At 37.5% G+C, this 22,958-nt stretch overlaps 1 protein-coding gene across 3 annotated transcripts in view; it reads left to right on the plus strand.

Annotated features, from left to right (window-relative positions):
* VGLL3 (vestigial like family member 3) overlaps positions 1 to 21,715 on the plus strand; it is a 54,952-nt gene extending 33,237 nt beyond the window's left edge. For all 3 annotated transcript variants that reach the window (XM_005606098.4, XM_005606099.4, XM_005606100.4), the window contains exon 4: positions 15,617 to 21,715. In XM_005606098.4, coding sequence (XP_005606155.3) covers positions 15,617 to 15,660 — 44 coding nt within the window. In that variant the 3' untranslated portion in view covers positions 15,661 to 21,715. The remainder of the gene's footprint in view (positions 1 to 15,616) is intronic.
* The last annotated feature ends 1,243 nt before the right edge of the window (positions 21,716 to 22,958 follow it).

Consider the following 22,958-nt stretch of genomic DNA (forward strand, 5'->3'; position numbering starts at 1 on the left):
CTTTTAAAATATTGTTGAGCTATATTTCACATATTATACACTACACCATTTTAAAGTGTACAATTCGGTGAGCTTTTATTATGTTCACAATGTTATGCAACCATCCCCATTATCTAATTCTGGAATGTTTCCCTCATCTCAACAAGAAATCCCATATCTCTTAGGAGTCACTCCCAGTCTTTCCCTCCCCACATGACCTTGTAACCACTAATCTACTTTCTGCCTCTATGGATTTCCTACTCTGGACATTTCATATTTATGGGGTCGCACAATGTAGCCTTTCATTTCTGCCTTCTTTCACTTGGCCTGTGTTTTCAGGATTCATCCCTGTAGCACATGTGTTTGGGGGTGGACACTATTCCGTTGTATGGATCTACCACATTTCGTTTATCCATTCATTAGTTGGTTTGTTTCTGCTTTTTGGCTAGTAAGAATAATGCTGGAAGAACACTCGTGTACAAGTTTTTGTGTGAATATGTGTTTTCGGTTTTCTTAGGTAAATACCTAGAAGTAGAATTGTGGGGGAGAGAGACCCTCACTTTCTATTTTGTATACTTCTGTATTTCCTGAAAGTTTTTCAAAGACCATTTCCTATATCTGTAATTAATTGTTAAAAATTTATTACAGAGTGTGGTAATATAGGAATAGAATAGAGCTCTGGGGTTTGGTAGGCAAAATCCTTCCCTAAGAATGAGGTGAGATGGTCCATTTTCTCTCGGGCCCGAGCTGGGGTGAGGCGAGGGAGATGCCTCGGCACAGCGTTGGCAGGGTTCTCACTCTCAGGGTCGTGCAAGGACAGACCTCCTTAAATTTTGTACCCAAGGCGCCTCGCTTGCCTCACCCTTGTCCTGACCCTATTTTCCTGTCATGCCTGGTTCTCTCTCACTTGCTGCTCCCTCTGTTGACTAGATATTACCTACAGATACCTTGGGATGATCGGGGTGTGGGAATGATCGTAGCGCATCTGCATCTGCTCTACTTGTGAAAATCCCCATCTTTACCAAAGGGCTATTTGCACCAATCCCACCCTCAGCTTCGCCCTTTCCTTTCGCAGTCTCGAAACTGGGCTCTGTGGTTTCTGTGGGAACACTGGCTCCAGAATGTGATAATAGGGGCTTAATTGAAAAGAAGAAAGGTCACTGGTGAAGTGAATTTGTAAACGCTGCCTGCTACATACCTGTTTTGAGATCACAATCCACTTTAGCATATAAAAGGTTATTATACATTCTTCAGTGAAGAAACATGTTAAATTTAGGAGGGAATTTTTGCACTCTGATTTTCTTATGGGCATATTTCATTTTTAGCCTCTTTATTAACTTCTCATGGAGTGCTCATTGGGAAATGCTATTTCTCTTAGTTTTTTCGCCAGAATAAAAGCCGTAGTTTTCAACTTCTATCAGTAACTTTCACCTTTAAGCTGCTATGAAGAGGTATAGGTTAGGAAGGGTGAGTGGGGCCGAAGACAATAGCTAGAAAGGTAAGCTGAAGGAGGGAGGGTGCCCGGACACATAGGATTAAAGTCAGGAAGCTCAGAGGACTGAACCTGGCCCCTTTCTGTGTCAGGAAGAAGAGAGTGAAACGTGGAGGTATTTGTGATTGTGATACAACATATTATTAGATACGTATATATGAATGCAAGTGTACATCTCGTCTTGTCAGGCTCAGATCCTTTCGTGATGACATTAAGTAAATTCTGAGCTACTATTTGTCTTTCAGTGGACATAACCAAAAGATACATTTTGCTGAAATGCTGTCATTGTCATTTCCTGTTATTAGCAATAATTTACCTAATGAGAGACATACAGTGTTGCATATCCCAGCCAGTTTGAATTAAAAGTAAAAATGTGTTAATGAGGCCTTTTTACTGAATACAAAGTTGACTTTATTTATAACTTCCACTTCATCCACTGTATTTGAATTTGCCAAAAGGAAAAGTAGTCATGCCTTGTGGTGTGACTTCTCTATAAACACAGGCTGCTTGTACCTTGAGATTGTTTCATCTCTAGATTCACAGATTTATATTTCTTAGGATCCTTCATGTTATTTCACTACAATTTGTTATAAATTTATTTGCTTTGTTGTTTTGAAGCATGTCACAATAACAATATAAAATATACACGAACAGCTTAGAGTTGAGGTATATATGTTCTTTTTGCTAAGATATATTGAGAGCCTAAGATTAAAAATAAAACAATATTCTATACAATATCACAAGTTCAGGAATTCTGGGACTAAAAGGGAGTTAACATGTATCCATGTACTTCCTGCTTCTCAAAAACTTCATCATATAAGCATTAGCCACACATTTGCTAAGTAGTAGATTCGGTGAGGAAACCGTTGTATGATTCTGCCCCAGACTATAGTTATAGCCAGATATCAAGCATTATCTGGTTCGTCTCCCACTAAGGAACACATCTTCAGATATCGAGTGAAATCAAGATTATGTATCATAGAATGGGACATTGTTTCTCACTCAAAAATAAAACTACAATAGCTACCAAATGTAAAAATTAATTGCTAAGGGTAGGTTGTGAATTTTCCGGAAGTACAGGAAGCTGTGTTTCTAGTATTCTCTCAGATGTTGAGGCATAATCTGAGTTATTGCTGAAGAGACTTTCATACCAATGGGCTTCATTATCATGCAAATAGAATTACTCTGTTAAGAAACCTGGGAAACATTTTTTTGAGGACTTAAATTTTGGTAGAGATTAGGGAGCACTGAATGCCAGCAGAGAAATTGGGAGTACACATATATCCGTCTTATTTATTCTTTCCTCTTCATAGACACTTTGTGTCAGATACTGTCATAAAAGTAAGATCACTTTCTATTTTTAATTTTTTGAGAAATCTCCACACTGTTTTCCAAAGTGGCTGCACCGGTTTGCATTCCCACCAGCACTGTATGAGGGTTCCCTTCTCTCCACACCCTCTCCAACACTTGTTGTTTTTCGTCTTGGTGATTATAGCCATTACAACAGATGTAAGGTGATATCTCATTGTAGTTTTGATCTGCATTTCTCTAATAATTAGTGATGTTGAACATCCTTTCATGTGCTTGTTGGCCATCTATATATCTTCTTTGGAAAAATGTTCATTCATATCATCTGCCCATTTTTAGATCAGGTTTTTTGTTGCTGATGTTGAGTTGTATGAGTTTTTTATATATTTTGGAAATTAACCAATCCCTTGTCAGACATATGATTTGCAAATCTTTTCTGCGAGTTGGTGGTGTGTCTTTTCATTTTGTTCATAGTTTGATAAGTAATAATGTATGCCTGCAATTACACAATGTTATAAACAATTATGACCTCAATAAAATAATTTTTTAAAAAATTAAAACCACTTTATATGGTTTTCTGAACTCTTTACGGTATAAGGCCTGTAAACTATGTAGTGTTTTTTATGCGGAAGATTAGCCCTGAGGTAAAATCTTTCGCCAATCCTCTTTTTGCTGAGGAAGATTGGCCCTGAGATAACATCTGTGCCCATCTTCCTCTATTTTATATGTGGGATGGCTGCCACAGCATGGCTTGATCAGTGGTACGTAGGTCCACACCCAGGATCCAAAACTGTGAATCCTGGGACACCGAAGTGGAGCATGTGAACCTAACTACTACCCCACCAGACTGGCCCCTGTAAACTATATTTTTTAAAAAATTCTGGTTTAATCTGAATATTTTGTGAAAGGGACATCATTCATAAATGACAAAAATTGTATTTTAATGCAGTTTAAGTTGTAATTGTTATTGCTCTAAATTGTTCTATAGTGTTCCCTTTGAAATAGGCTAATTATACTACTTCATTGGTTAAGATTCTGACGGTCAGTCTTGCTCAATCCTATAAGGATGCTTTACATTGAAATCCAGTGTAGAAACATAAATATCTTTGTTTTATCAAGTACAGGAAATAAGAAAGCAGAGTGAAAACTAGCTAATGAACCAGAGCAGCAAATGGAGACGCAATTTCTGTCCGTGAAAGAGATGGGCATCACGCGCCTGCTTGTTTTCCATCCAGCTGTGAGTTTGCTCTCTCTGGATCACATCTCAAGACTCATGCTTTCTTGTAGGTGGTCTGGTGCTGACAAACCTGGGCACAAACGTTCTCAGAATAACCTGGTTAAACTATTTTAACATTCGTTTTTAAAATTTTACTAATTTTGGAATTTAATTTGAAGTATTAAGGGTATTAAAACCGTGGAGCTTTTCATCCAACAACCTCTGGGAAATCATTTCTCTCTCTAAACATATACACTTACAAAAAAAGACTAAAGGAAACGAAGGTTACCAAAACAAGCCATTTGAATATTTACTTGATATCATCATGCTTCAATTCCAGGCTTTACAATGAAAGAGAGATGGAGTAAATTCGGAGAGAAAGCATTGGAGCGTCACAGTAATAATTAACAGGATACGATGAGTCCTATAAATAAAGCGTTAAGGTATTTTTCCTGCTGGAGAAGAGAGAGCATCAAAGTAACATATGTTATAGGGGCACAACTAAAAGCAGTTTCCTCCTGTGCCCTTCACTACTTTTCATGGGGCGTGTCTATCAGTGGTCTGAATTCTGAAGGTTATGGAGTTAGTGATTCATTGGAGTCTTTCCTGACATTATTAGCAATTTTTATAAATGAAGAGGAGATTAGAAAATTTTCTTTAAAGATGTTGTAACATAGAATAGGCAGAGAAGCTCACTTCTAATCATTCGATTTCGGCAAGTAGACACATCAAATGGCATTTTTCTATAGAGGCCAACCCCAGGACTATGTGACTTTTCAAGGGGAGTGTGCCGTTCAGTAAAGATTACAGATTTATGGATACTTACCTTGAGGGCATTATCTCAATTATGATAGTTAAAATGTTACAAAGCAGTAGTTGCAGATTAAAACAATTACTAGGCAGAATGTTTATGAACTCATACTTTCTCTTTACAGTTTATTGTGATTCAGTAACAATAAAGCCTCTAGTAATTAATGACCGATTGCTTCACGCTTTCTACAAACTGTTTTCTTTTTCTTGGGCCTATTTCATAAGCCTATTTTCCACTGAGAGAAGAAAACCACCAAAGATATGTTAAAATATTTACATACTCTTGAATGGTGTTAGTTGTATAGGGCACATGTCCAGAATGACAATTTGGTGACCAGAGGGTAATGGAAACCATCTCTGACATCCCAGCCGGGAAGGGAGAGCTGCTGGATGAAAAGTAACTGGATGGTGCATCAGAGGGAGAAATGCATTCCAGAGCACTGCCGTGAGGTTCGAGTGTTCATGGCTGGATTCTGAAGGACCTTAATGAAATTCCGCTGCCACGCAGATCGTGGCCATGCTCTCTTCTGGGCCCTCATCCTTAGAATGGTGCCATAATGTCACAACGTCCAAATCATGGGGATTTTGTCTCACAGTTCCCCCTCCTATCTTCTAAAACAAGTGCAGAAGCCTTCTGAGAAGATTCTGAATGTTTTAGGATGTATTTGCAAAATAATACAAATAATCGTGTGTGTGTATGTGAATCCTTGTAAAAGACATCTTGGTTAAAGGAAAATGCTTTTATGCTTTTTCTCATACGTTGCTGGTAGAAAATTAAAGAGTTGTAAGTTCTTTTAAAAAGTAAACTGGATAATGTATTACAGTTGAAAATACTCATAACCTTTGGCACAGCATTCTTCCTCTTGTGAGTCTATGCCACATGAATACAAGCAGTGGCGCATGAGGATATATGTACAAAATGTGTGTTGTGATGATGTTCACGGTAGCAAAACACTGGAACCAAGTGATGCTATCAAGAGGGGCATCCCTGAGTGAGTGATGTCCTATGTGGTATTGCTGTCTAAAAAAAAGATGAAGAAGAACATCTATATGCCCTTCTTGTGAAAACAAGGATGACAAGAAATCCTGTATGTGTATGTCTGTGTGGTGTGTGCATGCACGTATAATTCAATGAAAGCAGAGAAGGCTAGTTTGTCAACTTGTGTTTCCTTTTGCGGCTGAAGGTATTGGGGTCACTAATATGAATTTAAGGAGGAGAGAGGGAGGAGGAGAAAAAATATATGTCTATATACGTGTGTGTGTGTGTGTGTGTGTGTGTGTGTGTGTGTATGTGGATAAGAGAAAGAGACAGACAAGAACAGAGGAGAGAAATTGATTTTATTAATAATTTACTCCCCCCCCCCCCCCCCCCGCAAATCACTTAGGGGATCATAACAATAATGGTCAATATAGGGAAATTTAATCTTTGCAGAGGTGTAGAAGTGTGTGTCCAGAGATGTGTATGGGAAAAGCAGAGAAGCAAAAAGTAGATTCCAGGACCCGGATCATCGCTTAGCTGTATCATGCTGAGCAAGTCTCATAACCTCTCCATTCCTCCTCTTCCTTAGATACAAAATTGAGATTATGCTTCCTACTCTGACACAACTGGGAGATTCCAATGCACTCATGCCCGTGGTTGTGTTTTCTAGATGGTGACAGATGATGCAGAACTAAAGTTTCCATTATTCTTAATAAACATAGTACATTCCAAACAGAAAAAGAAATTCACTCTGGAGATGTGAGGCGCCAGGAAGAACTGAGATGCAAGCTTTAAATGCCTCTATCCCTTCCTGACTTTATCAAACTTAATTTGTTTCTATTTTTGAAGAATAACCATGATATTTGTTGGAGCTAAACTTCCCAGTAATGGTGTTTGCTGATATTGGCCATACAATGAAAACTGAGTGCTTTTGTAATGGTTGGGCAGACAATGGGAGAAGACAATGGGATAAAGAATCAAGAAGATAAGAATTTGAAGTGTTATTGGTATATACAACTTTGACATTTTTGAACATAGTTTTCTCTATCTAGAACACTCTGACATGTGGAATAAAAGAGTACAAAAAAAAAAAAAAAAATAGATCCTATCCCATCGTGCTTACGTATTGCTGAGATATTTGTTCCTGTCACTCATATAGATCAAAGGAAATTTTATGTGCAGCACAAGCAACTTAGACTATGCATGTAATTAGATTCACCAAAACTCCATTAATACATGCTAATCTTTAAAACTTTTGTGAACTAAAACTGGATTCATTTTCCATTCCAGTATTAATTTTGTAAACAGGTTTCTGTTTATTGCTATATAAACTGGGTAGCATTTCTTGCTTTCTGAAGTGTTTCCTTAAAAATTGCAAGCAAAGTTAGGCATTGCTGTCATTTTTTGATTGTTTTTTTTAAAGGAGTTGTCATCAACTAGCTGTGGTCGGGATTGGGGATTTTTCAACCTATAGCATGTCAGCCCCGGAGGCAGGTGCTTGCCTATGGGGAGAGCTATAGAGGTTCGAAACACTCCTGGGTAATTGTAATGGGACTCTAAAGGAGAATTAGTCAAAGCGCTATAAGACCTGTTTCAGGGTTTGGTGTCTTTTGTAGCAGCAAATCATCTTTTCAGCAATGCTTTGCTGTTTCTCATCTCACATACATGGGTGCAGCTAAAAGAAACAGCTTGAATGAAGAAATCCGTTGCAGAACTTGTCCCCAGACAATTTTACATCAGCTTTCAGATAGGCTACAAACGTTCTATAGAAAAATTCTATATGACCTGTGGAATTTACAGATTCTGTTTATTCTCTCTTGGGCTGCCTAACTCTTCTCTTATTGTTCTATTTATCAACAATACAAGGTTTCACAGACAGTTGTGTGTGGCCAACATGTTCCAAATTCCTTGGCAAAAAGATGACCAAAAACAAAGTCTGGCAAGAGACTGAGGAGAGGCAAAATATACCGTTTTCCTTTGGGACACAGCCTGATATACTGGAGATTTACCGTCCTAACTTTTGTCAACCCGCAGCGTGTGTGACGATGCTCGTTCTTATGGCTGCTTTGTTTGAGCATATCAGGTGACACTTAGAATCTTCATAATCATTGAAGCCCTATTTATGTTTGCTTGGATTAGACAGACTTTTCTGGAAAATGTCAGAGAGTAAGCTTGTGTTCATGTCACATATAAGTGAGATGAAAAATTACTGATGTCAGTGTAGAATTGATATATGTGCAACATATCTCATTCCTACTGAATATTTTCCAAAGTGTTTTGATTTAATGGAGAGATTGATTACTTAAACCAAGTGGGCATAAAAATACATTTGTATTTCTGCAGTTCTGAAGTAATTTTTAAAATTTTGGAGTCTTTGAATACCTCCTGCTGCCAGGTGCAGCGTGTCCTGGGTCGATGTTGGGTCCCTCGTTATGTTTTTACGGGTAAGCCGCGGGTCCCGATTAGCTCCTCTCCGGTTGGATTATCTATTTTTTGCATCGTAAAGCTGTCACTGCATAACCTGGAAACCTCTTTAAAGATGCATGTTTGGCTGCATTTGTTATCCAACAGATGTCTGGATAGTTAGAATCTCTTGAGAGTGTTAGAACTTGTGGTTTCAGTTACAATAAGTGATCCAAACATTTTTTGGTCTTGCTCCTCTCCAGTTCTGGGAGAAAGTCTGTAGAAGAAATTACAGAGGGTATTCCGTTTCACTCTTCCCCACCCCTTTTTCCTTTATTCTTGTCTTCAAAGTTTTTTTATATCTGCTTTTGAAATTGAGGCCACTGAATTTGTGAGCAGTGTCTCAATTCCATTCTGCACCTCCTGGTCCCGGCTTTTCTCATCTAAGAGGTTATCACATTGACATTCAAATTTTGAGCATGGTAAATTACCGCTATGATCAAAAACTACCTAACTCTGTGATTTGTTGTTTCTTTTTGTCCACAAGGTCAGTTTTACAATGACTGGTGTAGACTTGTATCCCCGTATCCTGATGCTTAGAGTACTTGCCAATCTTCCTTCAAACTGGGCATTTTAACTTGCGCTAGGCTGAAGAAGTGGGTGTCGCTAAAGACAAAGGCTGGAGATTCTGTGCATGAGAGAGCTTGTGGTTTCAGAGGGAGGAAGGTTCTGAGAGGGCGGGTAGGCTAAGGGGGCTTGCCATCTGGGCCAGGAGCAGCGGGAAACACCTGGGCACTGAACTGCCTGTCACCTGCAGTGTTCGCCTCAGGTGTGCAGGTGCTATGCTGCTTGTAATAACGTAGTGAGTTATGGTCTACAAGTGTTACCCGGTTCAGTGGGTTTTACTTTTCTACTCCTCTTTTGAATCTGAACTTCAAGATATTTTGACAAGTTCAGACAGTTTTCATCTCATTGTTTCTGACAGTCCTACTACATGGAGATGTTAAGTCAATTCTAAATGTCCCTTGAGAAAAACATCTCTACACAGAGTAAAACCTCCCTCTGCCAATAAATTATTACACTGTAATAGTTATATCTTTTATCATTGGTTTAGTGTGCAAGAGTTGTAATGGTAAGAGGTAACTGTAGTTCAAGTGTCATAATAAATTTAGTCTTTGGCTTGGTTCAAATGTATCTTATTTGTGATGACTTTAAAAAATTATTATCCAACATGTAAGTACTAAGTATGGAGGTGCCTAGTGCTCATCAAACTGGCAAAAATATTTGGAATACATGGGAAAAAATGCAGATATACATAATATACAGAAAGCACTTAGAAATCAATGAGGAAATTGCTTTCTTAAAAGCATAGAAACTTGGCCAAAGATAAAGCGCAGAGAAGGAAATGCCAAAATCACATAATGTTCAGCCTCACTAATACTGACAGAAATGCAAATTGGAACAATTAGATACTTTTAATCTGTAGTAATGATAGTAAATAGTAAAAGAAAAAATGAACATTGGTACAAATTTCCTGAAACATTTAGCACCCACAATGAGATAGTAAATGTAAATGTAGATATATGCTTGGGTTCACCAATTATACAAACATATTTTCGGGAATTTATCTTATCTACCAAAATATTCACATAAGTAACAAGTATATTGTATATGTGTGTGTGTATCCAAACTGTGGGCATCTGTAGAGAGTTGGGTAATTTATGATATAGGGTGGAATGAATATTGTACAGCCTTCCAAAGGGTTGACCTACATGTACTGACACGGAGTGGTTTTCCAAGATGATCTTGCTGGTGAAATAAGCATGTTCAGCACAATATAAATAGTGGTGTGAGGACATATGTGCACCCGGAGTGTCCTCGACAAGCTGTGTGATTATGCGATATTGTGTAGAACTTTTTACTTTCTAAATACTCCTTATCTTGATTTTTAAACAAGAAGTCTATGATATTTTAAAATTTTAAAAAAAGATATTTTTAAAAAAGAATGAAGGGGGGTCTCCATGGTGATTAAACATGATCTATCTTGATATTCCCCTGAAATGAAATCGTAGTTCCCAAATTGGATAGCTCTTGCTCTCATTTTTTTCCTCTATGTTAGTGTTAAGGTGCTACCCCCACATAGATCTTATTTAGAAATTGTTAACTGGCATTTAAACTGATTGCCCCAGGGCTCAGACTAACAAATGCGGTTGGATGATCATTACCAGTGATAATGTTATAAAGTAGGAGAAGATAATACGACTGTCTCTTGGATTGCTTTGTGATCATTTGTCAAGTGTCCGTGTTAGATGTCAAGTTGTTGATGAAAGTTGAGTGTTTTGGTCTAACATCCAACACGGTGTTGTAGCTATTTATATTTGTAATAAATATGACTTATCTTTATTAAAGCAGGAACGAAGCAGGGGATTCATTTTTAGGAATAAGCTACCAGCTTCTTTTGGTCTAATAGCAAACATTCTGATCCAAAAGGGTTTCTAGACTCTTAATATCTGTGAAATGAAAAGTTTCTATTTATTCACTTAAGTACTTTAGTTTTAGGTCATAAGATATCCTACCCACACTTCCATGTTTTGTGTTCGTCTCTTTCTTCTTCTCTTTTCATCAATAGCATGTTCCTCAGTGTGTGGTTACCACGTTACCTCTTTTATCTCCAGCAATAAAATTAATTGGAAGCATATTCAGCTTCCTTTAGAGCATAGTCAATGTTATTGTCAAGTGATGGCACTTCCTTACGAGGAGGATGAGCTTTTCTGGTGAATATGACTGACAATCAAACAGCCACTGAAGCTCAGTGGTCCTGGAGTATAACTTTTCAGTAACCCAATTTAGTATTTATTTCTACCCAAAAGCAGAAAACTTAAGCTCATCAATTCTGAGTATTCTTAGTCCAACCCAAGGATCTCTCCATTGCTCTCATTTTAAAACAATGTTGCGTTTGGAGCTGAGCCCTCTTCTCAGATTCTTCCCTTGCCCTCTCCGTGGGATTGCCTCTGGATTCCTAGAGTCAGTCACATCACAAAAGTTGTCAGTTAAGAGGTTGCTGTCTGCTTCTTGGTCCTGTCATTTCATTCCTACCCTGGCCTTTGTTTTCAAACCTATCCCTTCCCCCAGCTCTCTTACTCAGTGCCTTCTCTGTGCAGGACTCCCCCGCTAATGACTGATTTAAGTAGCTTCCTAGTGTTTGTGATCCCTCCAAGATATTCAACTGGGCTGGCCCGTGCCATTTCTTCTGCCGTGGGGCACCCACAACATAGATAGGGGACGAACTAGCAGACCCACCAGAATTCTCTCTGAGAGAATTCCTGTGCCCTTCTTGAGGGGCCTACGGAATGTTAGGATCTTTTCGCAAGACACCTAGGGGTTGAGGGAAGCTTGGGAGGGGGAGGTCTCCAGGCTTTTCATGCTGGGACACACCCTGTTGCCATCTGTACTTCCTTATTCCCAGAGCCTTTTGCAACAGGTGAATCTGTGAAGCTGTTGCCTCCCAAAAATCTCACCTCAAAAATCAGACAATGAGGAGCCAGCCCAGTGGCTCAGCGGTTGAGTTCGCACATTCGGCTTCTGTGGCCCCGGGGTTCGCTGGTTTGGATCCTGGGTGTGGACATGGCACCACTTGGCAAGCCGTGCTGTGGTGGGCATCCCGCATATAAAGTAGAGGAAGACGGGTATGGATGTTAGCTCAGGGCCAGTCTTCCTTAGCAAAAAGAGGAGGATTGGTAACAGTTAGCTCAGGGCTAATCTTCCTCAAAAATAAAAAATCAGACAATGAGCTCAAATGCCTTGCTATATAGTCAGATTCTTTATATTTTAAAGGGAAATCATATTATGATCTTCCTTGACCAAGACTTCTCTCCTGCTCCTAATTATACTACATTTCTTTTCTGTGTTTATACTTCCTTTGCTCTCTTCCTTGGTCTGGAGGGCTTTTTCCTTTTCTTTTGCTGGTCAGGAGGAGTGGTGTTGGAATTGAAGTGAGGAACTGGGTCTGTGGCTTACATTTCCTCTCACACCTTTCTCCTAGCTGAATTCCAGACACTCAAACTCTGAAGCCAGAAACGTGATGTCTTTGTTCTCTGGTCCCATTTCTGACAACCACCTCATGAGCCAAATGGCCATCCTGTGTCTTCACTGTTCACACTGAGGAAGTCTGGTTGGGGAGGAGGGGCAAGGTGGTTGTATCAAAGACACATCAAAAAGCACATCGCTTAATATGACATATCCTATTACGAGTGGAGTAGTCTTCATCTGAACTATAACAAACTACTGTGTAATCATTTACTGTGTCTTAGGGAAAACATTGTAGATGAATAGTTTAAAAAAATCACAAAGAGAGCTATTTTGTAAATGCTGATATCAGTTCTGTTAAATGAAGGGGTTTTTAAACAGTGCAAAAAGGAATATAGAAACTGGATTAACTTTTCCTCGAGTTGATTTAATGAAAGGATCTTGACTTGTGAGTTGCCAGAGTATAGGCTAGTGCCATGTCTACAGCCACTGTAGTCCACACAGGGGCAGCCGTCCCTGCTCTGGTTAAGACCATTGACTCTGATATCAGACCACCTTGTTTTCAGTACTAGCCCTACCGCTTAATAGTTGCATAGCTTCTCCTACCCCAATTTTCTCGTGTGTAAAATGGATATTATTGTAACATGGTTGGGAGCATTTAATGAGAGATTTCATGTAAAGCGTTTCTCACAGTGCCTGGCATATTCAGACCTAAGAAAATGTTCACTCACATCATTTTTATGATGTTTATCTTCCTTTCTTCTGAAATCTCATAGACTAAACAATAGAACTAAAACTGAGTTACTAATATTGAGAAGATAAACATGGGTAATTTCAAACAGCCAGCGGAGAGATTTCAGGGTGTGTTATGAACTAATTTCACATAAGTTTGAGCTAGGGAAGTGAGAAGGCAAAAAAGCCTGAATAGAAGCAAAATTATAGCAGAGTGGATTTTGTGTTCTGGTAAGAAAATCTGAGGAAATCCCAAATATATGTAGATCACATAGGGATCATGGGTTAACGATCTTGTCCCCTTTAACCCTTGCTGGGAAAACTAAATGTGCTGACTGGCTCTTAAATATCCTGATCTGCCCTCATCACGGTCTAACAAGAAAAATCATAGCCCTGCTTCTCTGTTGAAACTTAGTAGGGTTTTTTGTGGTAGTTCATTTTCTTGCGCTTTACTTATGCCTTTTTTTTGAAATTTACAAGTGTGAATATCTGCTAATTAAAGAAAGGTTTTGATTTATGTCCCAACACCAAGAAGAATCTAAACCACAAGGACTACATTAAATATTTAATATATTGCAGGCCATAGATGATTTGATTGTTTTAAGGTTTCCGTTGGAGTAATGCAAAAACTTGGAAACAAAAAAATTCAAGAGATGAAGTTATAATGAGAGAATGTTTTCTGTTATTCAGGTTGGAAAATTTAGGGCCATGTTAAGTAATGCAGTACTTGTCCACAGAAAAAGGCTAACATGATTTTGACAGAGTCATATGTCTTTGCAAAGTAAACTAGGGATTGCCTTTATTTAAGAGGAAAAAAAGATACTCAAGCCACTTGATGATTCCAACACTATTTATGACTTGCAGTGCTGACATTCTATAGATTGATGGACGCTTCAAGTGTGGAAATACTGAGTCATGTAGAAGATGAGATGTTTTAATAATGAAAACAATATTTATGCAGTCAGCAGATTGTCAGTTAAGGTGGTTTAGATTATAAGAGTCACCCGACAGAGACTATGTCAGGTTGCAAATTATTCTCACCACAAAATCGTTCAAAATTGAGTAAAGCAAACTTGGGGAGAATTGGTATACCCCAGATCCTTTTTATTCCTCTTTCCTCCCTCTCTTCCTCCTCTTTATCCCCCTCCTCTTCTTCTTTTGAAATGGGAAAGGAAAACTATTGACTTTGTATCTAAATATGATGCTAGTACACAGAAAAAACAAATTAAGATGGAACTAATCTTTTAGCCTTCAGGAAGAGTTGTTTTTTGCCAGTACACAAATGGGGTAGACCATGGATAGTGCCCTGGGGTTCTGTGAGGTGCTACATTGTCTCCTTCTATTTGTTCTCTCTACTTTCATGTAATCTGTTTTGTAGATTGTCTTAATGTCTCCCATGAACTACTGACTAATTGTGTCTGTTTTGTAATGACACCCATTGTTTTATAAAATTCTTTGACAAGTTGAGGGACAAGAAATGAAATCACTGCAGCTGTTTTAGTTACAATTACAATTTGAAACCATACTGGCTCGTTGAACTATTCAATTTACGACATCTGGCCCAGACTTAACAACAGTTCTGGATCAAGGATCCAGAAGACAGCCCCCAATCCTAGCACCCCCACGACAGCAACCACACTGCATTTCTACTCGCTTGTTTAATAGCCTCACCTTCATGTTTTGATACTTGGTTTTAAACAACTTAAGAGCACTATTTTTCTGAGTCTTTACTCTTCCAAACGATTATGCCTCAGGACAAAAATAAAGGAAGCTGAAGAAAGCGACTTCAAGAGGGTGTAAACTGATGGTGCTTTGCTAATTGCCAATATCAGAAATTAGTCAATTTACTATTTTAGAACCAGATCAGTCACATTTTCTGGGTCTTCTCTTTGATAAACTTCTTCCTAATCATTTTAGCTTTGAATTGGTGTTCATACATATTTGCATATTTGCCTTTTTCATTTTTTTTAAAACTTACTGTAAATTTTATTTTCTTGCTATGAAGTGTGGATTTTCATAAGCCATCCTAAATACTTTCTGGAGGAAGATGCACTAAAAATAAGTAAATTTATAAATGGAATATAGGTTTGTGCTATTAGCTATGAACCAACTATATCTATTTTACTGACAATACCAGATTCGGTTTTTAACCATGCCTAATTGCTCACTATAATTTATTAGCAATCCTGTTACGGAATACATTTCCAAATAACACTAGAATTTATTTACTACCGTAGTCCAAAGGTGTCATTCTGACAGTTGCTGAAAAAGTATTAACTGAAGTGCTGCCTAAATGTCCAAAGATTGGTTACATTTTTTTGCCCCAGTATCAGTTCGTTTTGAAATTAGAGATGAAAAAGTTTCGTTTATATTATTTTATATTTCTATTCACTTATACTCCAAGAAAATAAAAACCACAGTAAGAATTTGTACTGTAGAAATAGCACTGTTCTAGTCTACAGTTTTTGTCACCGACTGTGTTGGTTGGCTTTTTGAAAATTGTGAACTCAAGCACAGAATTTCCTTAGAGATCAGGTCTTCCTTGGGTCATGCCTCACAGTTGCCTAGATTGTATTTTTGGTTTCTGTATGCAATGTATTACAGATTATGTCCATTTTTGAGTGCTGCATGTGTGAATGCCTTTTGTCTTTCTCCTTGTCACCTTTTCTAGGTCTACAGCATCAAGACAAGAGCAAGGAATCACCATGGTACTGAAACTCACGGTCTTAGCAAGTCAGGTTGGAGCGTGAATCCATGGGCCCACTGGGAAAAGAGGCTGCCAGGGCTTCCCGTTCTGCAGTGGGACACAATAGACATGCAAGGAGAAGAGGAAGTGCCAGCCACTGACTTTGGTTTGAGCCTTTTCTTGAGAAAGCAGAGTGGGTACTAGACATTAAAGAAAGCATTTTTGTTTGTTTTTTTCCCTCATCTGAGCCTTTGCCAACTGTACAACTCTCTTTTTTTGTCTTACTTTTATCAATGTATGGTTTAATTTTTGTTTGATTTTGATTTTTTTTTCTTTTGGAACCAACCACCTTGTCATGAAAAGATGAAACACGAATGAAAATGCTCAGTCTTTCAGGAATACAGTTTTGTAGCTCTGTGTGCATCTATTTTTGTAGAAATACAGAAAGTTTGATTTAGCATTGATGGGCTATTTTTGAGGGATGTATTTTTTTTAATATTGTAAAAATTGTTAAGTTCTGTTTAAAGAACTTGCTCTCAGAGAAGCACTGGCAAAAATGTTTAAAATGCTTGTCTTTAAGATGTCTGTGAGATGCTCTGTGCTTTCCAGGTTACCTCAAGTGTTTGATAGTTCCTCTTTTTGACAAAAGTAGCACCGTAGCCAAGCCAATATAGTATTGTTTTACATTAAATCTCAGTGAAGATTTAATTTCATGCCAGCTCACTTAGCGTAGAATTACATGGTTAGCTTGAAAAGGAACATTTTAATGACCACACTATAGAAAGGATATTTCCTGGCTTTGATATCTTCCAAAGAGGACTTGGAGGCTGACTAAGAAGAAAGTTTGCGTAAACTTTCACTCAAATGGAAAGTTTGCTGGAGTCTATAATTCCCTTTCTAGTCCATCCAACTTTGATAAGTGAACCAGAGTTTATATTCAACTACTGGGGAAAAAAATGCATTTAACAATGCCACCTGTGAATGTCAGTGACTTATTTTCCTTGTTGCTAGTTATTCATTCACGGCAATTTTTAAAGTTGTATTTTAAGCGGATTATTTTTTTCCTGGAGATAGTTTGAAGTGATAATATTTGGAAAAGTACTAGACTCATCACAAAGCCTTTAATTCAGTGGCTATTTCTGATAATGTTACCCATCATTGTAAATTGAAAAATAATATATTTTATATGTAATTTTTTAAACCTAGGTTTTTGCAGGTTTTTTTTTTTTTTTTGGTTTAAATCTGGTTTTAGGTGATTTAATTCTTTTAAAAAAATTTATGGCAAAGTGAAATTTAAAATGGGATTTATATCACAGTTCCTGAAATTAGGTTAACAAATTGACAATTTATTATTTGAAATTTATTATTGAAAACCCAGGATTCAGCTTGACATGGCCCTCAGGATTTAAATAGGGTGAAGTTGGAATTATCATTAAGCCTCAGGAAAAGATTAAGATTATGAAAGTAGCAGTTATTGGTATTTTAGGGACTTTCAATGCAGAGTCCGTCCTTTCAGCTGCTCCCAGGGATGGGTCATGTCATGCTAAGAAGTTAGTGTTATATAGAAGTTTTGGTTTGGTAAAGAAGTTTCTCAAGTTTCCCCCATCCCTGTCCCCACCCATGTGAAATACAAAGTTTAGTGAAATACCACTTTCCATCTTAAATTATGTGTGTGGACATTTTAGATATAAGAACTTCCACTTAGCTAGGCAGAGTTCTCACAGATAATTTTCAAACATTTCTCTTAGTTCTATTTTATGCATTAGTTTTCTTTCCTGGTGCATCTTGTGAGTTATGATCTATGCACTCTCTTGTATTCTCATCACTCCATTCATTGCTTCTCGTAACCAGAATCTCCTTAACACAACATGTACATTTTTACCTAATGTAAGGCCCGTACTTAAAGTATCTCCCACTTACTAAAGACATGAACATAGATTTTCAGGGACTGGCTTGGTCACATTATCTACGATTTGATTTGATAGAATTGTTTGTAATTTGCCCAAATCTATGGAGCACAGAGTTGAATGAATCTATAAAACTGGTTTCATCTTGTGTCCTCCTGAGTTTTCAAAGACAAGTAGTTGGCAGTTCCCATGGGATGGCTCACTGGGGGTTATTTATTTTCCTCCTCTTGGAATATATTAACCTCCTTTGCAGTTTCTCTGAAACAGCATTGTACTTTGACTCAGTCAGATCATTCTATTTTATTTTCCCAGTTGAGAGGAGAAGAAAGGTAGTCCCTCTTTGCTCCTTTCCTTATTTTCCACTGGATTGAGGTGAAGGAGAGAGCAGACAGTTAGATAGCTTATCCCTGAAGTTAGACTCTGCTCTGTGTTAACTATCCGATGAAACATTCCTTGGCTCTGGGGGCCCAAGAAAACTTTGGGAGCTGAATTCTCCTGAACACAGGAAAGATTTAGAAGTGAGATTCCCCTGTTGAGAACAGGCCCAGGTATTGTTAGCATATTGCAAGGGTTGGATCCTTGTCTATACAAGTTGTGGATCAAAATCTAAGTTAAAAGAGAATGAGTGCATGTCTCCAAAATTGTCTGGCATCCCCTTGCTATGACCATATTACCATTACCACTAGAAGTCATAGAAGAGAATGAGTTGTAATTTAGCATGATCTTCTGAATTTATTTCAAGTTTCACATGCTATCTCTGAGTCTGATTTTCTGACTTCAAAATGATTCTGTTGCATTTGGAGGCTTCCAGACTGCCCAAGTGAGGGCTCCGACTTCCCTCCCCAATTTCATCTGGAACCATTTCACCTTTGGCTATTTTACAAATTAGACTTTCTTTGAGCTGTCTAAAGATCTGTAAACTAGACCCTAGAAAATCATCTCATTTATTGGACATCTAATCTATGCTTCGACCACTAAATTATCGTAAGTGAAGGAACAACATAATAGTGACAGGTTAGATCCTAACAGATTATTTGGTCCCTCATTGTTTATTTGAAAAAAGCCTCTAAACTTTTTAAAAACCAGTGTTTCTTCTTAAGAACCGTCCCCTCCTAACTTTCTCCTCTAATGTTTTTCCTTCTCTTTCCCTTAAAATTATTTACCTTATTATTTTAAGCCAAATTGGCCAGGATTGCTTTAAAGTTTGCAAATGAGAACGTAGTGAGTTGCAAATAATTGGGGAATTTATTTCTTTAACTTTATAACAGACTTTTTAAAAAAACAAATTCTGAGAACTGGCATAAAAAATGCCCTTGATGAGCTTGTTATTCATTCTGCACATAGAATTTGCCCATTCCTATTCTAAGACCTGCAGGATATCTATCACAATCTAGCTTTTGCATTTACTATCTGGTTGTGGTAATCATAAACTATATTTCAAAAAACTGCATTCTATCTCATACTGAAGGTCCGTTTGGTACACAATGTTTGCTGAATTAAGTCAATGGGGCAGTGGCATTAAGTGGTGGAAAAGGAAAGTATTTATGGTAGAATTCTGACTGGGGGATGAATAGAGAAGCAGAATGAATGAATGCAGAGAGCATTGGCTTGGACATTAGGTCATTCTCTGAATTCCGGCTTAGGCACTGTTAGATGTGTATGATCTGGGGCTTCATTCATTTATCTCATGTGTAAAGTGAGATAATGATACATAACTGGCAGGCTGTGAAGGTTGGAAATCATATGTATATATGATCAATCATCTGGCTTATAGTAGATGTTCAGTAAATGACAGCTACCACAAATGTCTATCAGTTGAGTAGGTAGATGATAAAACTGAGCTCCTGAATGTCCCTTCTCTTTACTTTTCACACCCGTTTCTGCAGCAATCAAATAGATACATGACTGTGCTTTTCCACAAGAAAAAGTTGCAAGAGAATCTTTGTCTTCTACTAGGTGTTGAAGATAAAATGTAAATTTCTTAATTATCTCTGACATTTTACTGTGCCATTTATGAAGGAAAATAAATTACCTCTTAGCGGTGTGTAGGTCTAACTCTGACTTTTCTTACCTATTCCAAAATTTTATTCATCCAGGACCCTATGTATTATTGTCTCAAAAATTAAGGCAACAGTTGTATTAAATCACCAAAGTTTTTGTTTTTCAGTTATATTTTGGGCTTCCTTAGCACCTGGAATAAAAACATCTCTTTTGAAGTTATTGGAGTTTTTTTACTTGCCTTGGAGGAAAAAATTGCAAATATGGTGGAAAAAAATCCTCCGCATGAAAAGAGGAGGAAAAAAACAACCCTTTACGGTCTCAGTCAGCAGATTTACTCTACTTTGAGAAAAAAAAGAAGCAACTTTATTGGAAGCAGATGTTGACACTGTGTCAGTTATTGGATGGAAAGAGTTCCCTAGAACCGCCGCGCTTACAGAGGGGTACTGACGGCAGTTCGAACGCGTGTGATGCATCGCCTTCGCGGCGGACAGGAGGACGGCAGGAGCGTGACAGCGCAGGGGACCGAGACTGTCAGCCTGCCAATTGTAATGGACGGGACCCCAGGGACTCGGTTTTGGTTTTTTCTTTCCACTAGGATAAAAGACACACCTTTCAGAAAATTTAAGGCTTATTTGAGAGAAATTAAAGTTTACTCTCTAAACATGGCCCAAGAGCCCTTAAATCTATTATTAAAGCATTAAAACTATTATTAAAGTCGTTTTAGAAAAATCGGGTTAAAGTTTTAGTTCCATAATGTAGAAGACGAGTATGAAAACTACACAAAAGTCGATGACTCTGGGGATTGGCGCATGGGTGGGGCCTGCGAGGAGGCTCAGTCTGAACAGCTTCAAATGTTGATCACCTCGGTAACACGATCGTGGAGACTGCTCACAGAACAGACTCAGAATTTTTTCAGTAGGTTTTCTTTTAGTGCTCTCTTAGAAGTTTACTCTGTATACTTTTCCAAAGTATAGAAATAGTCATTATTATTAAAATATTGTAATTTTCTTATTTTTTATTGTCCCTTGTGCTTTTACGTTTGTTTGAAAAATATTTTTATAGTTTCAAATAATTGATCAAACTAGTGTTCCCTTGAAATAACAAATTAATTTGATCAAATAAATTTATCTGAATTTCCTTTTAAAGTTGCAAGAAATACTGATTAAGTGTAATTTACCAATTCCATTGTGTAAGTAAACAGTGACGCCTCCGAGAAAAGGGCAGGTCACCATCAATTAGCTTCCTTTGTAACAATTTGTGGACTACTAAATTTCGACCTAAGAATGACTCTTTTAGAATACAAGATTCTTTAATTAGTTTTTTTTGGTATATGCATAAGATGTGAACTTTTCTAATGATGTCTCTTTATACTAATGGAGATGTACATTTTATATGCTGTGGCTAGGGCAAAATTTAATAACGATTATTTACACACTTGATTTAATTTCTTAGGATATTTACAATCTTGGATATTATATCTGATTTAAGAATACTATTCCCTACATTTTTCTGGATATACAACATATGGAAGGGTTTTCATGTGAATTATTTGTATCATTTTAAAGTGCATATATGGAAAGGGAAAAACATGGGTTCATTTTGTTTTCATCATATAAATCTAGATAAGGTGAAATACTTTTATAAAAAAATATGGTGAACTTTATATTTGTCACTTGATTAGGTAAATTGAAAGCTAATAATAGAAATATTATCTTACAACATTGAAATACAATGAAATTCCAGATTTGTTCGTTCCATGAGCAGTTTTATATTAACTTTACGTTTCCAGAAAAAGAAATTGACTAGTCTTAACTATGTTGTCATTCTTAATTTACAGGAAAATATATAATTCATAAAACCTTTGGCTTTACAAGCTAATTATAAAATCATAAATTTTTTCTGGTTTTCTTGGGGTTCAGGAGGGAGACATTTTAGTGTTTCTATTCATTTCTCAAATACAGGTCACCTAACCGTATCAGTGATATAAGATGATGGAGGACTTTGTAATAAAAACAGATGTCATCTTCAATTTGTTCAATAAATAATTTAATGTGAACTTAATGTTTATATTTTAATGTACCATTTGATTTTGTCTGCCTTTCTTGACAATTAACTAAAGGTCTCTGTTTTCTTCTTATTCAATTAAGCAACTTATAAATATCTTTGGAAATTAAAATGTCGTAGTTTTTTTGTGCATGAGGTTAATTTCAGGAGACAAGGAATTTACATGTTACAGTGAGGAGTGGGTTATAAAATGAGTGTTTATAATGGAAGAGCAAGTGAAATGAGCTATGTTAATTACATAACAGCAAGAGGCTTGTGAATTTTCTAATAAGATGCTTCTAAAGTTACCGGTTACTCTTTGGGAGAGGTGTTTTTTGTTGCTTCATTTTTACCATTGTTATATGGAATTTGCTATAAGTAGTATGGAAAAACCAACAAAACTTTCCTAACAATTCATTGACATTGAAGAAGTGTACCTAGAAAAAAGAACTCCAAGACCTTATATTTTTAAAGGCAGCTAGAGTTTCTCTACACGGCCCTCTATTTTCTTATTAAGTGAATCTTTAATGTGAAAGTGCGAAGTCTGGAAATCAGTATTGAACTCAGTAGACTCTGCAGCATTACAGGTGAAATGATTTGGCACAGACTTCTTAACTATCTGCAATATGTAGACTGGACTAGAGGTATGACTTTTCTATGGCTGATGTAAAAAGTTACTACAAACTTACTGGCTTAGAACAACACAAATTTATTATCTGAATAATAATATTCAGATCTGAATGCTGCTCTGAAGGTCAGACATCCGGCTCTGGTCTTGGTGGGCTTAAATCAGTGTCAGCTGCATCCCTTCCAGATGCTCTAGTGGAGAAGCTGTTTCCTTGCTGTTTCCAGCTTCTAGAGTTCTTGGCTAGTGGCCCCTTCCTCCATCTTCAAAGCTGGCAACCACTGGGTCGAGTCCCTCTCACGTGGCATCACCCTAACCATCTCTTCAGGTTTAAGGACCTTTGTAATTACGTTGGCTCCACCTGGATAATATCGTCATCTCAAGGTCCTTAATTACGTTTCAAAGTCCTTCTTTCCATGTAAGGGAACATATTCGCCGGTTCTGAGGATGAGCGCGTGGACATCTTTGGGAGGACGTTATTCTGTCTACCACAGTTACTGTTAGATTTCAATCAGTTTTTTTTTATCAGCCTTGTAATCTGGGAGGATTTACTATATCACTGGAACTAGCAAGACTTCTTCCATGTTTGCAGTGGTCATTTGGGTAGGATTCATCTTTATTCACTTAAATAATTGCATATGAAGGAATTTCCTGCTGCTTTTTCAAACATTTCACTTGGTTATTACAGTGCCTTGGAGTCCAAAGGGTTATGTGGTATTGATGTCAAACAGGCACGCGGGGGGTGGAGAGC

Source organism: Equus caballus, chromosome 26, assembly GCF_041296265.1.
Source record: "Equus caballus isolate H_3958 breed thoroughbred chromosome 26, TB-T2T, whole genome shotgun sequence".
NCBI classification, from domain to species: domain Eukaryota; kingdom Metazoa; phylum Chordata; class Mammalia; order Perissodactyla; family Equidae; genus Equus; species Equus caballus.